Source organism: Ictalurus furcatus, chromosome 15 (assembly GCF_023375685.1).
Source record: "Ictalurus furcatus strain D&B chromosome 15, Billie_1.0, whole genome shotgun sequence".
Classification (NCBI taxonomy): Eukaryota; Metazoa; Chordata; class Actinopteri; order Siluriformes; family Ictaluridae; genus Ictalurus; species Ictalurus furcatus.
This window is the reverse complement of record NC_071269.1, coordinates 23,853,589-23,880,391: the sequence shown is the minus strand read 5'-3', so window position 1 is coordinate 23,880,391 and position 26,803 is coordinate 23,853,589. Positions and strand designations below refer to the sequence as shown.

Sequence of the window (26,803 nt, the reverse complement as noted above, 5' to 3'; positions counted from 1 at the left end):
TTGTTACACAACTAGTGTTTGTATAATGGCAGGGATATCAGGGATATCCAGCCAAATTTCTCAATCTGTCTATCACTTGTTTTTGACATGGGTGAATGAGGTAATGCGGGCGAGAAGTTGTATACTGTGTTGAGGACATTAAAAAGTACTTAAGAAGCACCAAAAGAACATTGTAGTAGAAGAGCATTTCCCAGATCGGAAGCAGTTTATTCACGAAATTGATCACTAGAATAAGCAAAGAACCTTCTGATGATGACCAGTAGAGTGTTTGGTGTGTTTTATATCAGAATGGCTTTTATCATCTGCTTGTTTTATCTACGCTTTGTTCTAATGACTGGCATTCATGTTGCAAGTTTAAACGTTAACGGGGCAAGAGAACACGAAAAGCATGTAAAGTTGTATGAGTTATTAAAGCAGAAGCGTATTGATGTAGCGATGTTGCAAGAAACACATAGTAATGTCGACAATGCTACTAACCGGATGAAGGTGTGGGGTGGGCTGGCAATTTTAAGTCTTAACACATCGATTAGTGGTGGGGTTGCCTTACTGTTTGCTCAAGATTTTATTCCCAGTTCTTATACAGTAGATGAGGTTTTAAATGGGAGGCTTTTAAAAGTAAGAGCTTTTTTATGAGAATGAGAGTTTTGTTTTTATTTGTGTGTATGCTCCCTGCAGTGCAGTGGAGAGAATGGGTTTCTGAAATAAACTAGACAATGTCATTGCTGACTGCAACACTGCCGATATTTTAATTTTGGGTGGGGATTTTAACTGCACAACAGATAACATGGACAGGAACCATACATAACCTCATGTGGCCTCCAGTAAGCGCCTGTGGAAGAACTTTCTACATATGGAGAACTAAACAACGTATGGAGAACTTTAAATAAAAACAGAGACAGTACACATGGGCCCACTCTATAGATAACACACTCTCCCTGGCAAGACTGGATCGCTTTTATGGTTTTAAACATCAGCTGACACTTTTTACAAAATGTTTTATTGTTTTATTGAGGCCAGTAGGCCTCTCTGATCACAGCATGGTGCAGTGTATCGTCAGCAAAAAAAAAAAAAAAAATGTAAAACCAAAGAGTGCTTACTGGCATTTTAACACTGCACTTTTAGAGGATACTAATTTTAGAGAATCTTTTATTTATTTCTGGAATGTTTTTAAATCGGAGAAGGTGGCTTTTACTTCTGTACAACAGTGGTGGGATGTGGCTAAAGCTCAAATTAAAGCATTTTGTCAACAGTACACTCTTAATGTCACAAGAGACATTGTCAGATCTGAGAGCCCTGGAGACTGGAATAGTGGAACTCCAATGTTTGGAGACCACAGGAGATCGAGGGCAGATTGAAGCCCTCAAAAGTAAAAGAGCCATAACGAATGACCTGTTGGGCATTACAGCACAGGGGGCGCTGGTCCACTCATGCTTTAAAAGCATGAATGAGATAGATGGTCCTTCTAAGTTCTTTTTTGGTCTAGAGCAGAAGAATGGACAGAAAAGATTCATACATGCTGTGCGAACAGAATCAGGGGATCTTCTGTCAAATTCCACTGAAATTCGCAAGCCTACAGTTAGCTTCTACTCAAAGCTGTACATCAGCAAGTGGTCAGGAGCACAGATAGTGGAGGAGAGCTTCCTTAAGAACCTGCCGAAACTCTCAGAGCATGTGGCCAGAGACATGGACGTAGAGCTAATGCTAGCAGAGCTCTATGAGGCTCCCAAAAGGGATGGAGAACGGACGGGCCTTCTGGGCAGTTGTAGGGCAGAATGTACTAGAAGTGTTGCCAGACAGTGTGAAGGGAGGTGAGCTCCCATTGAGCTGCAGGAGAGCCGTCATGACCCTCCTGCCGAAAAAGGGAGACCTGACGTATTTGAAGAACTGCCGCCCGGTCTCACTGTTGTGCACTGACTACAAGCTGCTCTCAAAAGCATTAGCTTCAAGACTGACTAAGGAAATGGAGCAAATCACTCACCATGACCAGACATACTGTGTGCCTGCCAGGTCTATATTTGATAATGTATACTTAATTCGTGACATTTTGGACGTCTCTAGGACATTTTGGACCTGTCACGGGCAGAGGACTTAGCAGCGCGGCTGAGACTACGGTCCCTACGTGATGTGAATAAGCTCCTACATCGCTGGAGGTCCACCTTAACGTCAGAGGAGCGTGCTCAGCTGATGGACAACAAAACAAGCGAGACTGGGCCTACAGAGGAAGAACCTTTTCCCCAGCTGGGCATCGCTCCAGACCTAGACAGGTGTGGGGGCCCCCTCCTGGAGTTCAGAGGTGACATGAACATTGAAACAGTGTCCGGTAAGCTTCTGTACAAAGCCTGCGTGAAAGTTTACTCTCTCTCTCTCTCTCTTTTTCCTTCACTATCTCTCTCACTCACTCTCTCTCTCTCTCTCACTCACTATCTCTCTCACTCACTCTTTCTCTCTCTCTTTCACTCACTATCTCTCTCTCTCACTCTCCCTCTCTCTCACTCACTATCTCTCTCACTCACTCTTTCTCTCTCTCGCTCACTCTCTCTCTTTCTCTCTTTCCCTCACTCTTTCTCACTCACTCTCTCTTTTTCTCTTTCTCACTCCCTCTCTTTCTCTTTCTCTCTCTCTCACTCCCTCTCTTTCTCTCTCTCTCTCTCTCTCTCTTTGTGAGTTTTTTAAAATCACTTTTCCTCACAAGGAGACAAAGTTTAACAGTTGCTTATGTTACCATCTGAATTACATGAATGACATCACACTTTGGATAAAAGTGTCTAAGATGTAAACAGTGTGTGAACTGCTTTTCTAAATATAAAAGCAGCTGATATATAAAGGGTTAAGCTGAAGACTGATAAGCTGGCTGCACTTATGGTTAGGGGGCTTCAAACACTCTATATAGGATATATAGAGTATATATATATATATATATATAGGAGCTCAGAAACATTTCACAGATACATGAGAATGAAACATGTCACAGCCTGAAAGCTCATGATATAATCTTTACTTTATGATCTTTATGATTCTTTTACAGCTGCAGTTTCTTCTGGTGCTATTTCACAGCTGGAGTTTTCTCATACAAGCAAGAATTCTTCATTAATTACTGCCATTATAAAGATGATGCCTTTAAGGCCTGAGTCGTTTACTCTGTACATGTTGGGTGTAGTAGTTAAAGCCTGGTAACTTTAACGACTTTTATTTCTTTGTCTTCATGAAACACCTTAAATCACTGCTGGAGTCTCAGATGTAGCAAATAGCAATTAACTCTGAAGGCAACTGAGAAATCCTGATTAATTGAATTATTCCTCACTGCACTATTAATGTGGAATTTTAATTAATACAATACAGATCATAACTGATAGTAAAGTTCCCTTATACAACAACAATTTACCTATGATTATATGTTCTGTTAATTAAAAATGATGCGTCATACTTTTTATCCATTTAGAGTTACAAGTAATGTTGTGAAACATCCATGAAACAAGGTAGCCCCTGTTCTCACTTACATTACATCAGCTAGAAACAGTTGTTTCCTCACCAGCCTCTCTTTTTTTAATGTCTCTTCACGTTAATAAGACAAAAAAAATGCGGCGTTTGCATGTTCTCCCCGTGCTGCGGGGGTTTCCTCCGGGTACTCCGGTTTCCTCCTCCAGTCCAAAGACATGCATGGTAGGCTGATTGGCGTGTCTAAAGTGTCCGTAGTGTATGAATGGGTGTGTGAGTGCGTGTGTGATTGTGCCCTGCGATGGATTGGCACCCTGTCCAGGGTGTACCCCGCCTTGTGCCCGAGGCTTCCTGGGATAGGCTCCAGGTTCCCTATGACCCTGAAGAAAAGGATAAGCGGTATAGAAGATGGATGGATGGATGGACAATTTTAAGCTTGAAATCAATAAATGTGTGTAGCTATAGACATAAGCTATAACAGTCACATTAAAAAATAATAATAATAATAATTTCATAAAAACAAATAGATAACTTTTTCTTTATTCAGGACCACTTGCTAAGATGCCATTTTTGCAGTAAATGATTTACATTTTCTTTAGTTAAATAACAAGTTAAAAATCTATTTATTAATTAGACTTAAATTATGTGTACAAGCTCTTTTGAGTTACATGTTACTATAGAAACGAGTTTGTTAATATAACCCTGTGATTTATAGTCAGAGCCGCTATTATAGAAAATGAATCCAATCAGAATTCAACATTTTGTTCAACATCACACAAAATACATTACCAAGACGAGTTTAGTGTCTTAAGTTTGTGTCTTTTACACACAATTTGATTTATTATTTGTTTTTTTTGTTTTTTTTGGTAAATATTTAGCTCAGACATCTCTGATCACATCTAGATCTTCAGAGATGTTACGCAGACTCGCTAATGTGGGTTAGGACACATCTATAAACATGTAACTGAACCCTGGAACATTATATGGGTGGCCATTTTGAACAACTGGAATTACTTTTCTTTGGGGTTTGTTATCACTCCACCCTCTAAGCCCTACCTCCAAATTGTGTTCAAGGCAGAGTTGAACCACAACGCTCAAGTGATACACATGATGAACATATAGTTTCAACTAAAGGTGTGTATCAGTACAGGGATCCTGCCGAACCAAACAAAAAAAGCTGCATGGCAGTTTTTACTCTCATTTGGGCAGGAGTCAGGGAGCATAAGATGACATGGGACTCCCACGTTGTCGATAAATGCTTTATATTATTCAGGGTCACTATGGTTTAAAACACACCCTATAATATTTAAATATCATTTGTCTTGGATGTTTATTTATACATCTTAGTGTGTCAGTGGGAAAAAAAAAGCAAGCAGATTTTAGATTTTTTTTTTTGCAATATAATTCAAATATGAAAATTTTTGTATGTTGTTAAAGAAGGTAACCCATTTCATAAGGGGATAGCTGTCCATGTTTGTGCCTCACTTATGAGATAAAAATGTCTGAAAACGTATACTATCCTTGAAAGACCATGTAACTACACAGGTGTTCTCTATAAATGGATTTTTTTTTTTTTGCTGTGAGGATGAATGGGAACTGAAATCTGAAACTCTGGTTAACAGAAAGACTGGGGAACAAACATCTGCAACCTTAAAAAAGCAACAACAAAAAAAAACAAAACGCTAAACCGCCTCTGGCACCTCAGCACTTTCAATGAAGATCATTTTAAGACCAGTATTATTAAACTTTGACAGATGTGCACGTGAGACTCTGCCTTTCTGCTTTTAACCCTTGAAAGGAAAATGCTCTGAGGCAACGTAACGCTACTGATTTAGCAGAGTGTAAGAAGACAGAGGTTAAACCTCCAAACTGTCCAAGAGTTTAACAGTTTAAAATGGGTGGCTGTGGATCAGGTGGTAGGGCGGGTTGTGCACTAATCGTAGGGTTGGTGGTTCGAATCCCGGCCCACGTGACTCCACGTGCAAAGTGTCCTTGGGCGAGACGCTGAACCCCAAGTTGCTCCTTGCATGGCAGCTGTGTTACCATTGGTGTGTGTGTGAATAGGTTAATGAGACCGTTTAAAATGTGTGTGTGCCTTTGAAAGTGTGCGTACTGTTGTTTTTCACACCCCGTGTCATAGTTTTCTTTTGTGCGAGGCCAAGTTTTACTGTACCATATCACAAAATGTAGGCGTCTGTTTTTAAAGTACACATGCAAGGCCTACATTCGTCTCTTTTATGAAGTGTAACAAACTAGTCCAACGACCTTCACCCAACACCTCGGGGAAGAAGTTACCGCCCTTTGTTTTTGGAATTCATTTTCTTGGTAAAACATATTTTCCAAAAGATATGGTCTTGATTTGCGTGAATAATGTGTAACGCACTGCAGTAAAATTCTAGACCCGGTTCAATCTTTACAGTCATTTTTATAATTATGCAATAATTACGATCATTGATAGTAATCATTTACTTTCATTTTGTAATCTGGTAAAAGTAAAAGCTGATCAAAGCAGCAGTAGAGACACAGCAGTCTCCAAAGTCCTCTGGTTTGTTTTGGTATTGCTTGGTTTAAAACCAAACACAGAATCTAGCCCTAAGCTTTCCAGAATGTTAAAAGTCTTAATATTTCTTCCCTTTTGTGAAGCCTAAATCTAAAGCAGCAGCTGCACTCTGGGGAGGTGGAGTTATATAAAATTAAATTAAATTAAATTAAATTAAATTAAACAAAAAGCTAGCTAACAACAGAACTTAACTAACCCCGAACTTGTCCACTTATATTTTGCTTGTATTGCATCATGTGTAAGTCATGTTGGATAAAATTTAGCATCTGTTAAATGAATAAATGTCATGTAAATGTAACAAATATCTGGATATATATTCCCTAAAGTTAAATAAGCTTTGTTGCAGTTTTTTTTTTTTGTTTGTTTGGTTTTTTTTGCAGTAAGCTAATGTTGTGGTGTTTTGTCCAGCTGAGAAAATGGGTTTAGAGATATTCCAAAGAAGAGCTAAGGGTAGTACGCTGATAACTCAGAACTGTCCACAATGATTTAAGTCACGCCCTAATACCCATTTACCTGTCACTTCCCTTTCAGACAGTAATTGAGTAGATTAACTACGGCTTACAGGCTTAACATGCAAGCAGGCTATGTTTGAATATATATATATATATATATATATATATATATATATATATATATATATATATATATATATATATATATATATATATATATATATATTTTTTTTTAAGTCCAATGAGGACAGAAAGATAGCAGGACATAATATAATGTATATACAAATATGATAATCCTAGTTATTTACCTTCAAAAATATAACATTCAAAAGTATTATACCTTCCATTGTTGACAGTAGTGACATCTGGACACGTGTGTTTTGTTTATGTTTCTGTCATGTCTCCTCCCTGTTCTGTCATTGGCTGGGATTTCAGGTGTGTCTGTATTGCCCTCAGCTGCTAGCAGTTTAGATGCTGATCATGTCTACATATATACCGCGCGCCTCCCAGCACATGGCGCGGAAGATTATTGTAGAGTTAGATTAGTTCGTTTTGGAAGTCATAGTCACGTTCCATGTTTAGAGTTAGTTCACGCTGTTTTATCCGCTCCCAGTTCCTCGTCATAGTTCATGTTTCTCGTTCTGTTTATCGACCCTGTTTTCCGTGACCACGACCTTGATTCATGTTTAACCCTGTGTATGCCTGTTTGCCGATCGCCTGACCTTCGCCTGTTTAGGATTATGTTTTTGGATCAGGTTTTGGATTTGTCTGCCTGTCTCTCTTTTAAAATAAACAACTGTTCATACTGCAATTGCATCCGTCCTATCTCCGCTCCGTCACGATACGTGACAATAGGCTAAATTGAAAAAGACTTACTGTAAATGGAAACATTCTTAACACTCCCTCTAGTTCCACTGAACTGTTTTCACATTCCATACAAAACACACCATACAAGATATCACCTGACAACATATTATTATGTGCTGTGTGCACTCCCAACAAATTCTTTTCAGAGGAAACGTTGAAAGACAGTTTGTAATATAATAGGAGCTGCTACAGGAGGCAGTGGTGGCTTGTCAATTAAGGCTCCGGGTTACAGATTGGAAGGTCGTGGGTTCAAACCCCAGCACTGCCAAGCTGCCACCGTTGGGCCCTTGAGCAAAGCCCTTAGCCTTCTCTACTCCAGGGGCACTGTATCATGGCTGACCCTGAACTCTGACCCCAACTTCCTGACATGCTGGGGTATGTGAAGAAAAGAATTTCACTGTGCATATGTCTATGTGACCAATACAGACTCATTATCACTATGTTAACCTTATCGGATTACCATTTTTTCTGTTTCTTTATTAGTTGGATTTAAAAATCCATTAATGGTTAAAAATGTCAGACTAATGGTTGTATGCTGCTTGCTATGGATATATTTGTAGCAAAATACATGTAAAATCCTCCCTTCAAATGTAATTGTCATTATGACAATTATCTAATTGTCCAGTTGGCTTTTTTTTTAAACTAATTAAGTAATTTTTAAATGAGAGTTCACTCAGCTTAGCTAAGAAGGGTTACAGTTTGTAAGATTCTTACCATGTATATTATAGAACCCAAATAAAGGCATGCTTAAAGATTTACTAAACATTAACTACAGTTCTTGAAGTATAACTGCATGATTTTATGCATTATGCTTCTGCTGCATGATTGGTTGGTTGGATATTTACACTTGCATGAATGTGCAGGTGTACAAGTGTGCATATAGGTATGTTTGCATGCATGTATGACCCCAATTCCAAAAAAGTTGGAACAGTATGTGCGCTGAGTGAAGACACCAGTTGGTTAAGTTTAGCAAGTGGAATTTTCCCTCATTCATCCCTTATACATTTACTCAGCTGTGCAGCTGTACAGGGCCTTTGTTGCCTTGTTTTGCACTTCATAATGTGACACACAAGGCAGGCCATGCTAGCACCTGCACTCTCTGCTTACACAACCATGCGCTTGTAATTTCGACAGAATGTGGTTTGGCGTTTGGTTTCATCAAAGCCAGATGACAGATGCCAGCTTAATAAAGTTCAGGAATGTGTAAAGGCCATTAGAGACTGGATGCTTATTAACTTCCGTATACTTAATTCTGAAAAGGCAGAAGTACTTCTAGGACCACAGGCAGCTTGAAGTAAGCTTCCTGATTACATAGTAACTCTGGATGGCCTTTCAGTTACATCATGTGCATCAGTAAAATACCTTAGTGTGATTATTGACCCCAGTCTCTCATTTGAAGCTCATGTAAATAATATTACTAGGATATAATTCTTTCATCACAGAAATATTGCTAAGATAAGAAACTACTTCAATGTCAATGAAAGTGTCAATTATTTACATAGCACAATTTAAAACAACATCGAGTTGACCAAAGTGCTGCACATCGATCAAACACACAATTCAAAAATACAATAACCTGAAATCAAATTACTCTCTATGGTACATTAAAAGGCTGAGAGAACAAATACACTTTCAACTTAGTGTCACGCTTCAAGATAAACAAAACAAACTAAGACAGCTTGGCAAAATACTGTGGCAAGAAACAAAACACAGTAGTCTAGGACAAACGAAAGACAGAGAAGCAGTGCAAACCATGGCTATATATAAGTGTGCTCATTAACAGAAACGTGATTCAGGTGCAGGTGGTCATGTGACATGTAGTACAGTGCAGTGGCTGATGGGAACTGAAGTCCAGAGTTACCTCCTTGATATATGACACTTAGATTTAATATCATATAATGTTGAAGCATTTCTGATGAATTTTGGGGCTGAAAAAAATGGCTGTAAAAGCACGATTGCCTCTTAATATTAGTCTTGCCCTAGGAACAGTCAGCAACCTTTGTTCTAAAGATCTCAAGGACCTCGATGGACTGTTCATAGATAAAAGACTAAATAAATAGGCTGGTGCCAATCCATTTAGAGATATAAAAGCTGGATTAGAAGCCAGTGAAGCATTCTGGCCCATTTGTAACCAATAAGAGACAGGTTGATAAATACCTACATAAAGGGAATTACAACAATCAAGCCAATAGAGATAAAAGCATGTATCACCTTTTCAAAATCTTTGAATGAAAGCCACGGTTTGACTTTTGCCAAGAGTCTTAAGTGAAAAGAAAAAAAAAAAGAAAAAAAACTGAGTTTATCTGTTTATCAAACTTAAGGGATCTCTTGAATATCACACCCAGGTTTTTCACAGGCGGTTTATAAAAGCAAGTCAATTGGCCGACGTTAAGATTTCGGAGATCATATCCATCTGAAGAACCAAATACAATCATCTCTAGTTTAGTTTCATTAAGATTCTGAAGATTTTGTTGCATCCATGATTTTAAATCATTTAAACATTAGTAAAGCATTAGTATCATTTCATTTCAATGGTAGATAAATTTGAGTATTGTCCGCAAAGCAGTGAAATGAAAGATCGTGCCTTTTTCATGCCTTTGTTACCTCTAGGTTGGATTAATTTAATGCCTGTCTGTCTGGATGTTCCAGTAGGTGCATTAACAAGCTCCAGTTAGTCCAGAATGCAGAAGCCAGAATCCTTACTAGAAGCAGAAAATGTGACCGTCCATATCACCCTTATCTTATCGACACTGCATTGGTTCCCAAATTCACCGTAAAATCCCAGAGCTGATAAAGGCAAACAAAACACACAAACACAGCCAGGTGAACATTGACAAAAGTGAAATACTGGCGTCCAATGATGACATCATCGTTTAGAAAAAACACAAATGCAGCTGAAGCAGGGCAGGAAGGCCCAGACTGGAGTCTGGAATAGACCGACCTGGGCAGACTGGAAACACACACACGGAAAACACGAAACATACTCACACACCGTGGGTCGTAACACGATGGCCATTGTTAAAAAAATGCTATATACTGTAAATCAAAGTGAACGAATTAAAATTATGTGAACAATTTATCTTAAAATGGTTTCCAGAATGATAATAGGCCAGTTCCAGATAAATGGTGCCATGAACATGAGAAAGAGTTCAGTGTATTTCCATGGCCTCCCCATGCAGCAGACCCAAATAGAGCATCTTTGGAGTGTCATAGAATGGGAAATTCACTGCATGAATGTGCAGCTAACAAATCAGCAGCAATTCTCTGATGCAGTCATGTCAACATTGACCAGAATCTCCAAGGAATGGTTCCAAAGTCTTGTTGAATCCATGTCATAAAAAACTGAAGCTGTTCTCAGAGCAAAACAGGTCCTGTCCAAGAATAGTACTGAGTTTCAAAGTAAGTAATGTACATGGACTGTTGTTGTTGCCCAACTGCTTAAGCTTAAGATATAATTATATTATATTATATTATATATTATCTATAAATTTAAAAAAAAAAAAAACAGAGATGGGAAGGACGACTACTACTACTTTCACTACAAGGTGAAAGATCCATTAGTAAAGTAAATAATATATATATTTTCACAACTTCATGTCCTTCTCTTTTATTCTTTGCTGAAATATCTCATCCAGAGTGCAAAACTTCGACCCCAAATTCTGCAGAAATCCCAGATCATCTCCTGTGCTCTGGAACGAGAGCTTGTCCAGTGACACGGAGCTGGTATTGGTTCCTTCAGAGCTGTAGTCATGTGGGTGATATTCAGGGAAGTCCTGCTGCTCCACTGAAAGTTTATGGAGCTTCTGCAGTAATGAATCAATAGGAGAAGAGATCATTAACATAAAGGCAATACATATACATTTCTCAGTGTTGATATTAACAAGAAGGATCATTAGCAGCTAATAATTAGGGGGTAAATGAGCTTACATAAACTCGAACCTTGCTAACAGAATGCACACTTGTCTTTGGTTTGTGTTCATACAATATTTTGAATGTTTAATCAGTTATCCGTTATATTAGACTTAGTACACGCAAAAACCTTGCTTGGTGTGCAAATTTCCAAAGAATTGTCTCTTTCTTTCTAGTGCTCATGCTTTCTGTGTTGATTTCTTATTGACTTTCAAACTGCAGAAGGCTTCACCATATGCATGTATGCATAAATGAGCATGTTTTTAATTAGGTTATTATTAGTCTTGCATGATGTACAAGTCCTGGTGATTTCACTGTTACTATACACATGATAATGTATTAGAACAAGGACATTAATTAAACCGCAACATCAGATCGACTCTCAGAGCTGCTGTTATAGGAACTTCTGAACACTGTCAGCTTCTGATCAATCAGAGACCCCTGTAGCTTCAATAAAGAGCAGGTGTGTGTGTGTATGTATAAATTAAAGCGAGTGAGAGTTTACCCTTTCAAGGTGTTCTTCCATGTTCAAAACGGACAGTAAGTTGACTGATTTGGTGAATCCGCGCTGGAAAGTACAAATACATGAAACTCAGAATGCGCAAAAAATATTCACTTCCTAATGCCATTTTGAAATGATATGTGAAAGCTTGTTTTGTATGTAAATCAGTTTACCCTAGTAGCGTTATATGTTCTATTCCTGTTTCTACTCCAGGTCTGATGGGACACAAAATACAGGTGACATAATGAACATCACAATGTCTTTCTGAAAAATATTTCGGCTGTAATAATCCCATGGAAGACTAAATATGCATTTATGAGACTTCAAATGATTCAAAACATCACAGATGGCAATGTACAGTTTGCAAGTTATGTTTGGCAGTAACAAGTGACTTTGACAGATGATAGATAATCTTTAGTATTCGTGACACTCACTGCTGACTTTGCATAGATGTTCCTTGAGTCAGTTGCATCATTAACTCCATTAGGGATCTGTGTAAGCTGTACAGGGGACCGCATTAAATCATGTAAAGGGACTGCAATTGTGTTCTGTAGGTGACAAAGTAAAGGAAAAGTTGAATAAATAAGTGGACAAACTTAACAAATGAAGCTCTTATCCTACTTGCAAAAAAAGATGAGCAGACCCAGTTAACCTAGATTTTGGATCAAGTCCAAAAGAATGCTCAACTGGTGTTACAATATGAACAGTAAAAGTCCCATCTTATGTGAAAAAGTGGCTTATTTAATGACAGAAAACCAGAAAAACAGCTGTGTGTCATGTGCCCTGTAATATGTCACCCATCTGTATGTCAGTCTGTACAGAAAGCAGACACGTAATACACACCTGAATTGCTCCTGGGTTCAGGCCACCAAATTGTTTGGTGGTGCTCTGTTGAAACTGTGGTACAAACTAAAGAGGAGGAGGAAGAAAGGAGGACACAGTATATTACAAAGAGGTATAAAACGTAGGTTAAAGAACGATGGGGTACAGGAGGGAATAGGGTAAGATAAGTTTTGATGAGTAGGGTAGGGAGGACAACGGGACTGTAGGTAAAGGTCGGCTAGCCCGTGGAATAAGACAGAGTAGAGTAGGTTCAAAGAAGGATATGGTATAGGGAAAAGTTTGGTAGGATGCAGCAGAGAGGGTAGTCTAGGAAACGTAAAGGTAGGTTAAAGTGTAGAATAGACAGAATAGGGTAGGGTAAAGTAGGTTAATGGGGGATCTAGTAAAGGAGGGAATAAGGTAAGGCTTGGTAAGATACAGTAGAGGAGTATAGGGACAATAAAGGTGGGGTAATGTGTAGATTGGACAGATAGAGTACAGAAGGATACAGTACAGGTAGAGTGAGGTACAGGTAGAGTAGGGTAGGGAAGGTAAAGGTTGACTACTGTGTAAAATAATGACCAAAAAAAGAGTATATATGTATATGATACAAGATGGACTTGGATAAGGTTTGGTAGTATACAGTAGAGTAGAGTAGGGGAGGGAAGGTAAAGGTAGGGTAATGTGTGAAATAAGACACAATAGGATAGGGTAAAATAGGGGTAAGTAGTGTGTGGTACAAGAAGGAATAGGGATATTCCCTTTACTTCCCTCTATCAAACGAGGTTATGGTTTGATAGGATACAGTCGATTAGGGTATAGTGAAAAAAAAAAAAGTGGGGTAATGTGTGGAATTGGAAAGAGTAGGGTAGAAGACAGAATATGGTAGTGTAAAGAAGAATATGGTACAGGATAAGGTTTGGTAGGATACAGTAGAGGAGAAAAGGGAAGGTAAAGGTAGTGTATGGAATAAGACAGATTAGGGTAGGGTAAAGTAGAGGGAAACAATAATATAGAAAAGGAGGGAATAGGGTAAGATAAAGTACACACCTGTATATGTTCAGTCATCAAGTCACAATAATGGCCAACTGTGGACTGGATGAATTGTGGAGCAGACAAAAAGAAGAATATCATAATGTCATGATGTTAAGTTAAAGTGGAGCAATTGAATCATTCATCTTGAGTAGCTCCTTTAACCCTGCACCCTACTGTACTGTATGCTGGGAACACTGGGGCTCAAGGCTTCAATATACCCTGGATTGGACACCAGTTCATCACTGGACATCATGAAACTACACATTCAGACAGATTTTGTGTTAAAAGAAACACCATTTTTTTGTGGTTTATTGGTTTTATAGAGTATTGTAAAGGGAGAAAGTAGGCGTGATTGTATCAGCCAATCTAAAATGAGCAGCCTGTTCTTATGTCAATGCACATATCACAGCAAGTTGAGACTTGTCGTTAGCCCCAGCACTGAACCCAGATAAGTAGTTTGGCTGGAGAGTATTAGTGGTAAGCTCTGAGCAAATCCCTCACTAAATAAGCTGCATGAAATCCACTTTTGCTGTATAAACTCTCTACTCATGCAATTCCCCATGTTTCACATTTCAAGGCAGCTTAAATGTGTTGGGACGGCACAAAAAGCAAGGTGAACGAGTCACTAGCCTGAGAGCTAACTGAAGGGGAAAGCGTTAGCTTTCCAACACGACAACTGTGGTCAGGAGTGGGATGTTGTTTAATTAATCATTGTCTGTACCCTTCAATGACTAAAAAAAGAGTCCAGATGATATCATCTCAAAGTTGCACAACAGCAACAAAGTGAACAGGTCAAGACTAATGATAATAGGCAATAGGCTGCCCAGTCAGGCTGCTAGACAACATCTGTGGACTGTGCAAGAAAGGCAAAAGAAATCACATGATCACTACATCAAGAGACGAGCCTTAGAAAAGAGTCCAAAACTTCAAGCACCATGGAAAGGCCCCTGTCTTGTTACTCTGAGTGAGTCACTAGCCTGACAGTTAACTGAAGGGGGGGAAAAATGAGAAAGAGTACAATGTGACAGTATATAACCATGAACCACATGGATTAATGTTTAACAGAGTGTGAACACACCTTGCAGATTGAACCTCCTCCTTCCTCGTTGTATTTGATCATGGTTTGTATACTATCTTCTTGCAAGAATTGCTTGAAATTATTTTTCTCTTGACACTTGCACAAAAAAACACAGCAGAGCAGCACTGAAAAAAAAAAGTAGGATCCTTAATTACCCTTTTAATTTATGTGAATTCATAGGTAAATAAAAATGCTAAGATGTTTAGATTTATATCCAGGATTTCCAGCGGAGTGGAATGTAGAGGTTTCACTCTCTTTTTCTGTTTTCACATTCATTAGACTAGTCCAAAATATTGCTTCTTGAAATCCGCCTGAATGTCAGAATGCCGTAAAGTAGGAACTAACAGCTAACTAGCTTATTAAAACTTGGAATAAACCCAAAATAAGTTTTAATAACTATATTCTTGAAGTCTGATTATGCTTTATTATTATTATTATTATTATTATTATTATTATTATTATTATTATTATTAAATCTGGGTTTAGGAGTATGACTATAATTATATATCTTTTATGGAAAGACTCACAAGCCATCAAGAGCAGTGCTCCCAGTAGAATTCCTATAGCTGCTCCGTTGAGGCTGGAGGATCGAGGAAGCAGGTCCTGACACACATCTCCTTTCCCACAGTCACATATCACCACTTGCAAGACAGTATGTGCTAGCATCCCCTGTTGGTCAGCAATCTTCAGGGGAACTGAATAATTCCCATAAGGCAGACTCTTCTGACTAATCAATAAGATTTCAGAACCTGAGGCAGAAACACAGCAGATGTGGATTGATTGGTGTTTAACATGGCAGTCTGGTACAGGTAAATAAAGATATATTAGAACAAGTGCTTGCAGCTGCACTACTGTCAGAGCTGATGTCATAGAAAATGAATCAACACCATCTGACCAATCAGAATCAAGCATTCAACAGTCCTGTGGTATAAACTATTTTAATGCGTCTTCAAGTTCAGATCACTGATTTGTTGTTTTATTTGGTTTTAGTTTAGTGCAAATAAATGAGTATGACTGACAGGATTATCCTGCTGTTCTAACTACTCACCTAACTCACTCTGCTCAAGCTTCCACAGGCTCTTCAGCTCCGGATCAATTTTGCCAAGCGCGAAGGTGAAGGGTCCACTAAATGGAAAAGCATCCTTATCCTGTGCTGTGACTCTCACTCTGTCCGCTTTGTTCCCACACATCACTGACGTGTTGGAGATTAAATAAGGTGTATTATCGTTCTTATCTCCCAGATGGACCACTAGAGTGCCTGTTCCTGTGGCAGGAGGTTCCCCTGTGTCACACAGCAATGACAGAAACATTGAGACCGTGAAGAGTGGACGTAATTAGCGCAGATATTGAGGTTAATTTTGTTAGTTTCAGTTTATTATTAATTTTCTAATCATTTCCCATAGACATCATTATACATTAGAGAGGAGGTAAAGTTGCTGACAGTGATCATCCCTGGACAGGGTGCCAATCCATGTGATCCATGTGTATCACAATACACATACACATTCACACACTACGGACATTTTGGACATGCCAATCATCCTACCATGCATGTCTGCATTTGGACTTGGGGAGGAAACCAGAGTACCCGGAAGAAACTCCCGCAGCACGGGGAGAACATGCAAACAGCACATGGGTATCGAACCCCGACCCTGGAGGTGTGAGGCGAACGTGCTAACCACTAAGCCACCGTGCACCCATGTAAATATACCTTCTTTGTTAAATAACAACACAGTGCTGTGGTATCAGTACAGGACGTCTGTGGTAGGAAATCATACCATCATCGATTGCTCGCATCAAGACGGTGTAGGTGCTGTTTTGGACATATGGAGACTCGCGGTCCATCTTCTTTGCCAGGGAAATCTTGCCTGTCTGTGGGTCTATGGACATCCATTTAGCTGGATCTTCTACTAGCTCGTACCTTGAAACGCACATGCAGTTATTGTTAGGGTTTTTTTTTCTCCTACCATTGTACAGTTGTGTGGAAATCAAGAAACTTCTGCTTTTGAACTGTTTATACTTCAAAGAAAGCTTATGGCCTTTGTAAGCCTTTAAGGTTTTAGTATAGTTTGTAAACTTTGCCTGGTCTCATTAACTATCTTAGGCTAAAAAATAACCCAAGTTCATGGCATCACTCACAGTTAAACCGGCTACTTTTCATAAATACCTCAGTTTAGCTGGGTCTGAATCCTCATCTGTTACTGTGGGTGTGTACAACACTTCTCCTGGCTCTTCTTCCTCAATCCTGTAAACCTTCTGAATTTTATTCTGAAACACGGGTGGGTCATTCACATCAATGACTTTGACGGCGACTTTAACCGTGTTGTTACTTTTTAAAGTCTTCGGTACAGGAATAACTGGCTTTCCGTCGACGCATAAAAATAAGGGCTCCTCATTCTCCACTCCTATTTCCAGCTCAGCTAGAGTAGTTCTCTCGTAATCCTTTCCCTGTGGAACAAGGACGTTAATATGCACATATTAAATCTCAAGAGTTGTTCTATTTCTCAAACAAGCTTATCTATAAAAGTATATCCTATTCTACTGTGAATATCCGATATCTACCTTGATGACAGTCAGCACTCCTTCGTTGGTAACTGGATCTGTCTCAATCTTGTAGTTGCCCTCTTCATTACCCTTCAGGATAGTGAACACTGCTCTGGATGCTGGAGTGTTGGGAGTGTCCTGGTCTTGCACAGGAATTCTTAAAATCTCCTTATTGGTTTCCAGTTCTATAACCTGAGCATTGAACTGAGTAGAAATAACACAAGTTAAATCAGTTAATACCATATGTTTAAATTTAAGGGGCAAGTACAACAGACATGATGAACCATCAAAAATGTATTTGGCAGAATCACGTCGCGCAATAGAGGTGCCTCTGTGTTCAGTTTTCAGACCATTATTTACTTTATGTATGAAATGACTTGTAGGCAATGCTGTGAGAGTATCGATTAAATTTAAGGTCCAGTAAATGGTGAGGCTTCATAAGTATGTTTGACAGGATCCTGTTTTAGGAGTGCCTCAGGGCTCAGTTATTGGACTATTGTTATTTACTCCACTTTATCCTATAATGAAACATTTCTTTCTTGATGGGTATGGTCTCTTCCAGGATGGCCCCACCCCCATTCACATGACACAAGTCTCAATGAATGGCTTGATGAGGATAAAAATCATATAATTCACATCCTTATTCCTTCACACTCACCCACTGAATACGTATGTGAGTTTTTAGAGTGAAAATCTGAGAAAATCTTATGGAAGAATGAAGTTCATCGCTCCAGCACAGTTTCAGAGATTTGTTTTTATTTTCTTTAATATACCATCAATCTTTATTTCGTACATGGATATGTATTTGTATCACATGGATGTAATCTGGCACTGATAAAGTAAAACAGTACTTGGTAGAGGTAGAGATAGAAGCAAATCCTTACCTTTGGAGCAGTGAACACAGGTGAGTGAGTGTTGGAGTCAGTGACGGCAATATTTACGGTCATAGTGGATGAGAGAGATGGTGTTCCATGATCGCACGCTTCGACCAGCATTTTATATGTCTTTACTTTCTGAAGCATATGAGAGCAAAGCAAGTGATAGCATGTGTGACTGTCTGTGATCCTAATATAATTAACCTCAAGTGTAACACAAATAAAATAATTTTAGTTAGCATATATAAAGTAACTGTTACAGTATAACAGGACACTGTTGACATGCTCAGTAAGGCAGCATGTGGTGATGTTAAAGCGTGATGCACACAGTATGTAAGATGTAGAGGATAGCTGGAGATGCTAAATTAGTTTATAGCATGCCACTGTTGAATTCTCAAATCTGATTGGTGGTTAATTTTGTATAACAGCAGCTCTGACAATAATTCCAGCTACGAGGCAAATCACAGGTTTATATACGTGCTCTCATTTTCACATATCATTGTTTATACTGTAAAGTAACAACTCATTTACAGGGTCTTGTATGGCAGATGCTCCACATAATATAAGGCTAATAATAAAGGGATTAAAATGTCTTGTTATTTAACAAAGAGAAATGTATAATAAATGATATGAGAAAGTTTTCTGTGAGGACACGCTCATGAAACGAGTCTCCAGCATAATGGTTAGTACGTTTTCCAACACAGGAGGAAATGACGGTTTATCGCTGTTGTAACGTAAGTGATAACAGGAACTAACATGTTTTGGAGATGTTCCACAATATTAAACATGACTAATTCTTATGTAGTTCTTTAATTGATGAGATAAATTAATCATTAGCAAATTCCTGTGCTTTAGGATGTGCTGTTATGGGAAAATAATCATCTTTGGGGTGGTGACAGAAACTTCTCTTTATCGTACCACCCCATCACTGATTATTTTCCTATAACAGCCTGACACAGTGTGCTTTCTTTCTTAATTAACAGAATGTTTTCACAATGTATTGAAATTTAAAAAAAAAAAAAAACAACAACATACTGTATGTACTTTTTCAAGGTAGTATTTTAAACAAGTTGGAGTCTGCCTACTTTTACGCCATTAAACAAATCGTGGCAATAATCTAGGCGTAAAAAGTATCTATTGAATGAATATTGAAGGTGTGATAACCTGGTACTGTGGGCATGTTCACACTTACATCGTAATCAAAGCAGCCGGTGAAGACGAGATTTGTGATCATGCTGTCTTTTATATCCGAGATGGAAGCCAGAGAGATTTTTGGCAGCGCTGGCTCCTGAGACACTATCCTCATCAAGATGCGAGAATTGTCAGTGTCCTTCTCATCAATGTCTCTTGCTTGCAGCGAAACAGGAAGCCGACCTAACGTGACGATAATAGACAAGGATTAGGAATTTAGGAAAAAGTGTGATAAAATGATGCACTTTAAAAAAAATAAATAAATAAAACCTACATAGTACACAATGTAACTGTTTTGAGTTTTGTGGGCCAAGAAATAAAGAAATAAAATGTAGTAATTACTCCAGTATTTTTTCAAAGGGTTCTTTGAAATGCTCTTTGTATAAATAAAGCGTCTTACGGTAACTTCCTAAAGAGGAATCCTTTCTGATAAGGAAATCCTTTGTTTTCTACTTAACAAAGTAGAACAGATTTGTTTTACAAACATTAGTGTGTGATTCTCACCTTCTTTTGTGTTCTCTGGAACATCTATGTTTAAAATCTTAGGTATGAATACAGGTGGATTATCGTTCTTATCCCTTATGATCACGTTCAAAGCCAAAGTTTTGTCAAGAATTTCACCAGTTTGTCGATCCATCACATCAAAATTCACCTAATCACAAGCAATGCAATAAAACAACTTTTGTTATTTCATTTTAAACTTTATTTTTCTGAAATAAACATTAGAAGACTCAAACGACCACTCATTTTTGATGAACTTTAAAATGAACACACACTGAATAAATGATGTGGAAATACATGAAATAGGCGTAAATTCTCGAAAAAGATCTCGTTCAAATGCAGAATGGATTACTCACATGGAAAATGGGGTAGGTTTCTCGGTCTATGGGCTTGTGTGTGAAGATTTCGCCAGTGTTTTCATTGATACTGAACACACCCTTTGGCTCTTCTGTCACACCCTGGCCACTGATGCTGAATTTGAGGCTGTGATTCAGTTGTTTATCGTTGTGCACCTGGAGCCAAAAGAGTAAAATGAGAGATTAGAGACAGTTAAGATTAATCCAGTTCATCTTAATATTTGCAGAAAGTCTGAAGAGCAAGAACAATTTCATTGGATTTCATATACTGTACAGTACACTGCAAAAAAAAAAAAAAAAAAAAAAAAAAATAGACATCTTAGCAAGTTAAAATATCTTGAATATAGATTTATCTAGTATTTCCGATTATAAGATTACGATTATCCAAATATAAGATTATTAAACCTCTTTGTAGACATTTTTACTCATTTCAAACTTTGTATTTTCTTACGCATAAAATGACCAAAATCATCTGCCAATAGAATAAGATTATTTCAAGCTTGAAATTAACACAAATGTCTAGAAATAGGATTAAGTTATCTTACATTGTGTTTGTGGTAATCTTGTAATAGGAAACACTAGATACATTTGAAAATATTCAAGATATTTTCACTTGCTACGATACCATTTTTTGCCGCGTATGTAAGGTGGTATCTGGGAGTCTAAATCTGGTTACTAGATATAGTAACTAGAATTGATTAGGCTTATATCCATGTCACTATGGCATGTACCTTGATTAAAATTCTGTAGAAACACACTTACCTGGCAAGGTTTTAGAAATCTTTAAGCAGACTGAAAGTTTTCACCTCCTCATTTGTTAAAGCCAAATTTTGCCGAAAAAGTATGATTAATAGTATAGAAATTGTAATGAATATTACTCGAGATGATTTTTTTTTTTTCTTTTAGACCACACAGATAATATCAAGGAAACTTCTCCAACCGAGTTATTTAAAATGAAGTACAAAGCACAACCTGATGTTAATATTGGGATTTTCAAGGTCATAACAGCTTTTACTTTAAAAATTCTACCTTATATCTGCATAGGTATGATGTGTTAAGTAAAAAAATAAATAAATAAATAAAATACAATAAAAATCAGCTTGTTGGATGTTCTTATATCTACTTAATTGCGGTCAATTTTCCCAATTCAGATGTCACTCTAGAGGAGTAAAAGAGCATGAAGTTTATGCCATAAGTCTTTACTTATTTTCCCATTTCTGCAGTAGGACTGTGCCTAATCCAAATGATGAAGCATCTGCAGACACCTGTCTTTTTCAGGATCATGCATCGCTAACACAGGGGTAGATTACGTCTCTTCTTTTAACCCCCTAAAAGCTTTGTCCTGATCTGTTTCCCAGGCCCATCGATTTCGCTTTGGCAATAAATCTATAAGCGGTTTGTCTTTCATTGCAAGTCGTGGGATAAATTTCCCCAACTGATTCACTATCCCCAGAAAACTTCTGACTGTCTGGCTATGCTAACTGCTTTCTCTAATGTCAAGACTTTATCCAGCTGCATGCATTCAGACAGACCTAAATCAGCCAGTCCCACTACCAGTCTGTCTCTTATGAGCTCGTTATGTAGCTCGTCATGTGTTCAGCTATTCAGCTTGAATACAGTTTACTTGCTTGACGAAAATTATTTTCCTATAAAAGCACGTCACAAACTCTAATCTCACAGCAATTTGCTTGCTATCATTTATATTTTATAATGAATGATGTCATCAATACCGAATCAAGAAAATGTTGTTCATGTAGTTTGTGCTTTGAAGTGACTAAATGAGATTGTGTACCACACCTGCCTATTAAAAAAGTACATAACTCAGACAATGTTCTCTGTAATCTACAGAGAATGACGATTATATCTCAATACAATGTGTTCCAAGAACTAAATTTCCTGCTAGCTAAGGTTCCTGATAAATGAAGTTCCTGGTTTGAGTTCTGAGTGTTGCTGTTATATAATATATGTATCTGACACATAACCAGTGTTGGGTAAGTTACTCAAAAAAAGGTAATCCACTACAGATTACTAATTACTACTTTAAAATTGTATCTTTAAAAAAAGATTTCAAACAAACTTCTTTCACGTTGTCATTATGGGGTATTGTTTGAAGAATTGTTTGATGTGGGAAAAGTGAAGTGCTGTGAATACTTTCCGGATGCACTGTAGGTGGATAAATGAGGCCTAAATGCTTGTAAAGTGATACCTCTGTAACTTTTTTAGGAAAAGGTCCAGGACTTTCCTCCTCCAGTTCAACAGTATTCAGCACCCATCTCCTCTTGGATCGAGTGAGCACTCGTTCCTTAAAAAAAAAAAAAAAAAAAAAAAAAAAGGCATAACATAATAGGTTTTGTTACACTCATTAAAAGTATAATTCACTATTTTTTTTCCATTTTTATCACTTTCATGTATTAGTGTAAGCACATTGTATGATAAAGTTATTAATGAATGCATACACTTGTCTCTTTATTGGTCTCCTCATGGCTTCTCAGTTCGTGCGAACTCTCAGCCCATAGCTGAAAACACACAACACAATGGGCAGAAGAATTAGCAAAGTGCTCTCTTATGAAACTAAACCTGTTAGAGCAATAAAAGCATAAAACAAATGCAAAAACGGATTTAAAAAATTATATTTTCTAAAAAGAGGTAGCACAGAATGCTCATATTTAAAATCAGCATCATTGATTCCCCCCCCATGGTTTTACAGAATTACACAGGAATTTGTACAAGAATGCTGAATTGCCAGATTATTACTGAGTAAATCAATAAAACCAAGACTTTCATAAGTATTACCCCCCCCCCCTCATGCACTCCACTCCCCCCACCCCCCACCCTGAAAGAAAAAATGTTTACACATAAAAAATTCATTTAAAAAGTAATGATCTTGTAAGTATATACACCAGACAAATCTTTATCAGTGTAAATAGTCGTCTTTTTCCCTTAGGGCTTAACAGTTTTACGCTCCCGTCATTAAAGAATTGCCTTACAATCTGAGATGGAGCAGTTCATACATTACACAAAGATATAGCCTTACTCGTTTAATTGCTATTCTATAGAACTTAATCATAACGCAGTTGTTAAACTGTAATACAACATTCATAAAAAGGTCCAGGTGTTCAAGCAGTACTTATTTAAAAACTGGTTTTAGTTTAGCCCTCAAGGATTCTTGTCTTGATGCATTCTCCATTTCATGGGAAGTATTCACATGGCAAAAACTAACAGTGAGATGAAGCCTTAGGCCATGGTGTTCACATGAAAAAAACCCCTCCTGAAAGGATAAGCGCTTTCATAAATGGTACCAGACAGCATTATAGAAATTGAGACTAAGACACAGTTTAACATGTGGTTTCCATAAAAACATCAATTGTAACAATTAAGGCAGATTTGTGTTGCGTGTCTTTGTTCCTTCTGATATCATTATAAACCAGAAAACTCTTTACTTTTTTTTTTTATGGCTGAACCTTTTTTTTCCGGGGGGGGGGGGGGGGGGGGCTGCAGTGTCATGCATTTATTATTTATTAGTAGTAATAGATAGTATAAACAGTACAATTTTGTTTTTCATCTTGGACAAATGCTCAATGTTCTAAATTGTCTGCATGTTTGGGTATCATGGGGCCACTGGATCGCTTTTAAATGAATAAATGAATTATTTTATGTTTTTGTTAATGATGTGTCATTTGTGAATGCGTTCAAGAGCTCATGCACATATATGGGCTGTTTCGGGTTTTTTGTTTCCTTGAAAGTCCATCCATCCACCTATTTTCTATACTGCGTATCCTACTGGGTCATGGGGAACCTGGAGCCCAGGGAGCATGGGGCACAAGGCAAATCTAGCATTGGCACACATTCCTTGAAAGTAAACATTATTAAAGTAAATATCAATGAGCCTGTATTAGAAATGCACCAATACTAAATTCCTCAGCCGATACCGATAACCGATTATTCAGAGTGATATCGGCCGATACCGATAACCGACACCGATAGTTCTGCCTTTTATACATTCTTTTAAATTAATAAATGAATTCCACGATTCTGAAATAGATGCAAATAAAGTCTTTATTCTCTCCATTTCGACAAGTTGTTTCACAGTAACTCCTCTCATAAACAGAAAACACAGTACTCTAATTAACATTAACACATGAAATCAATTCTGAAGATTAAATTAAGATTTCTTAGCTTATTGAATGTTATTAATTCATATTAACATTGACTGAATTGTAAAAAAAAAAGTCAAAAAAAAAGTTTATATAATATATATGTTTTAACAAATATATGTAATATATTTACATATATAATATATATTACATTACATTACATATAATATATATATATATATATACATATATATTATATATGTAAATATATTACATATATTTGTTAAAACATATATATTATATAAACTTTTTTTTTTGATGATATCAACTCATTAACATTAACTGAATATGAAATGCACTACTCTACAAATATATTTTTCTGTGCAATATGTAGCTGTTTTTTCGTCAACTCATCTTCATTTAAATCTTTCAACCGTGTACTGGCCCTTTAATTCAGCACGAGCAGCTCGGCCAAAAAATAATTAGATTTAAAATAAATTGCAATGGAATATTGCAGAGCTAATATACAGTATAAGCTAGCTAAGTGTGATTTCCTCACACAGTGAATGTCTGGTTCTCATCATGTTGTGATCAGTGACATAGCAAAACAGACACAAGTCTAATGAATTCAGTTGGCAAACTGAATGTCGGAACTGTCGGAAATGTCTGTGATGCTGTGATGAACAGTTTTCTACCCTTGCACTTTTGGGGAGATTTTAAAATGCTAGAACTTTCATTGTGTTTGGGATACATTCAGGAAAGTCTGTAGTTTTCAGAGCTATTTTAAAATTGTTTAGGAGCAATCTAGGAACTCGTGAGAGCAGAAAACCCCTCAAAGTAAAGACATCTAGAGACAAAACACTCAAGCCATAATCAGTGTGTTGAAAAGGAGCATTGCTCTAATCACACCCGCTCTAATAGTATTTAAAAAATGTGTGTGTGTATGTGTGTGCCGTTTGCAGGTGTGCACACTGTGAATGTAGTAAAATATGATATCAATTATATTCCTCCCAGCCTCTGGCTTATGCAAAACAAACTACACTACATTTAGCCTTGTACAGAAATATTTATACTCACAGCCAGAAGAAACAGCAAAACAGTGGTTTTCCTCATCCTGAAGCTTCTACGAGAAGATGTCCTAGTGTTCCACATAACATCTGCACAGTTTCCCTCCCTCTTACTGTGTGTGTGTTTTGCGTGCGTGCCTTATTTCAAAGATGTGGGAGTGGTCATGCTGACATGGCTGAGGGATGTTGTGCATCTTGCACTTGAATTCATCCTCCTAACTGAATAACAGGATTGTCTAGATTCTGAAAATATGAGAGCCTGAGTAACCTGAGTTATAGGTGTTTATAATATTTAAAAAACAGAAACACTTTGTCGTATGATTGGGTGTTTTGTGCTTTTAAAATAATTGAACATAGTCATATGTCATAGTCATATGTCATATGTCATAGTCATAGTCAAATAATTGAACATTTGTCACTGGGGCAGTGGTGGCTTGGCGGTTAAGGCTCTGGGTTACTGATCAGAAGGTCAGGGGTTCAAGCCCCAGCACTGCCTGGCTGCCACTGTTGGGCCCTTGAGCAAGGCCTTTAACCCTCTCTGCTCCAGGGGGTGCTGTATCATGGTTTGTCCAAAGGGGTATCCTTACAGGATGTGTGTGCTGCTGCAGGGTGCCACCACACACGTTCATTCGTTATTACAGCCTGGATATTCATTCCACCCTGGGCTCGAGTGTCTTGCAGTGACCCTTGGGTTTTGGTCTTTTTGAACAGGCCGTACCATCGGTATGACGGAGTGGGTATTCTTGTTCCCATACTGTTATGCTAAACGCGACGTCGAAGTTCCCATTGAAAGGGAACGTCTGGGTTACACATGTAACCTGTTCCCTGAGAAGGGAACGAGATGTTGCGTAGCTTTGTCATACCAGGGCAGGCCCGTGAATTGTGTCTTCGCTTCAGATAATAGAGGCTGATGGTGCGGTTATGACAGGTGCCATATATCACGCGACGCACAGATGCTGGTTGCGTGAGAGGTGCTCCCCATAGTGTTGTGCTAAACGCAATGTCTCGTTCCCTTCTCAGGGAACAGGGTGACATGCGTTACCCAGACGTTTTCCTACATTTTATTGACTAGCTTCTGTTGTGGTTTTGTTTGTGTGTCGTAAAGTGCACTTTACTTCGACTATTATTATATGTATTTTTGCCTTGTGTCTCCTGCTCTGGTTTATGTTTCCAGCTTCAATCTTTTGGTTACCTGTGTGTACTTCCTTATTAAAAATCTGCACTGGCATCCATCTTTGCCTCCATTACATGACAGGCATTCATATTAAGTTGTTTCCCCTTTCCTGCTGTAACAGCCTTCATTCTTCTGGGAAGGCTAGATTATTGGATCGTGTTTGTGGGGATTTGTCCAGTCAGCCACAAGAGCACAGCCGGGTACTGATGTTGGGCAATGAGCCCTGGGGCACCAGTTCATCCTAAAGGGGTTCAGTGGGGTTGAGGTCAGGACTCTATGCGGGACACTTGAGTTCTTCCACCTTCTTCCAACCTTCACAAACAATGTCTTTATGGAGCTTG

The 26,803-nt window shown here is 38.0% G+C and overlaps 1 protein-coding gene across 1 annotated transcript; it reads right to left on the bottom strand.

The window, feature by feature from the left end:
• Positions 1-8,530: 8,530 nt before the first annotated feature.
• On the bottom strand, positions 8,531-26,582 carry LOC128619656 (cadherin-like protein 26). Its single transcript, XM_053643979.1, has 19 exons — positions 25,299-26,582; positions 22,584-22,643; positions 22,334-22,429; positions 20,128-20,283; positions 19,775-19,922; positions 19,272-19,453; positions 18,089-18,217; positions 17,223-17,408; positions 16,828-17,108; positions 16,439-16,581; positions 15,709-15,942; positions 15,188-15,409; positions 14,661-14,785; positions 13,598-13,642; positions 12,569-12,634; positions 12,160-12,273; positions 11,899-11,940; positions 11,729-11,791; positions 8,531-11,117 (listed from the first exon to the last, which is right to left on the bottom strand). Exons 1-19 carry the CDS (start codon positions 25,371-25,373, stop codon positions 10,899-10,901), a joined length of 2,586 nt encoding a protein of 861 aa, XP_053499954.1. The 5' UTR covers positions 25,374-26,582; the 3' UTR covers positions 8,531-10,898.
• Positions 26,583-26,803: the final 221 nt, after the last annotated feature.

Bases quoted from the DNA above. Each gene is read 5' to 3' on its own strand.
- LOC128619656 (XM_053643979.1), bottom strand. From the start codon at position 25,373: ATGTGGAACACTAGGACATCTTCTCGTAGAAGCTTCAGGATGAGGAAA. The intron at 20,284-22,333 runs GTATCACTTTAC...TTTTGGCTCCAG, and splicing joins TTCCTAAAAAAGTTACAGAG to GTGCACAACGATAAACAACT. The intron at 11,118-11,728 runs GTAAACTCTCAC...TCATTACTGCAG, and splicing joins TGGAAGAACACCTTGAAAGG to AAGCTCCATAAACTTTCAGT.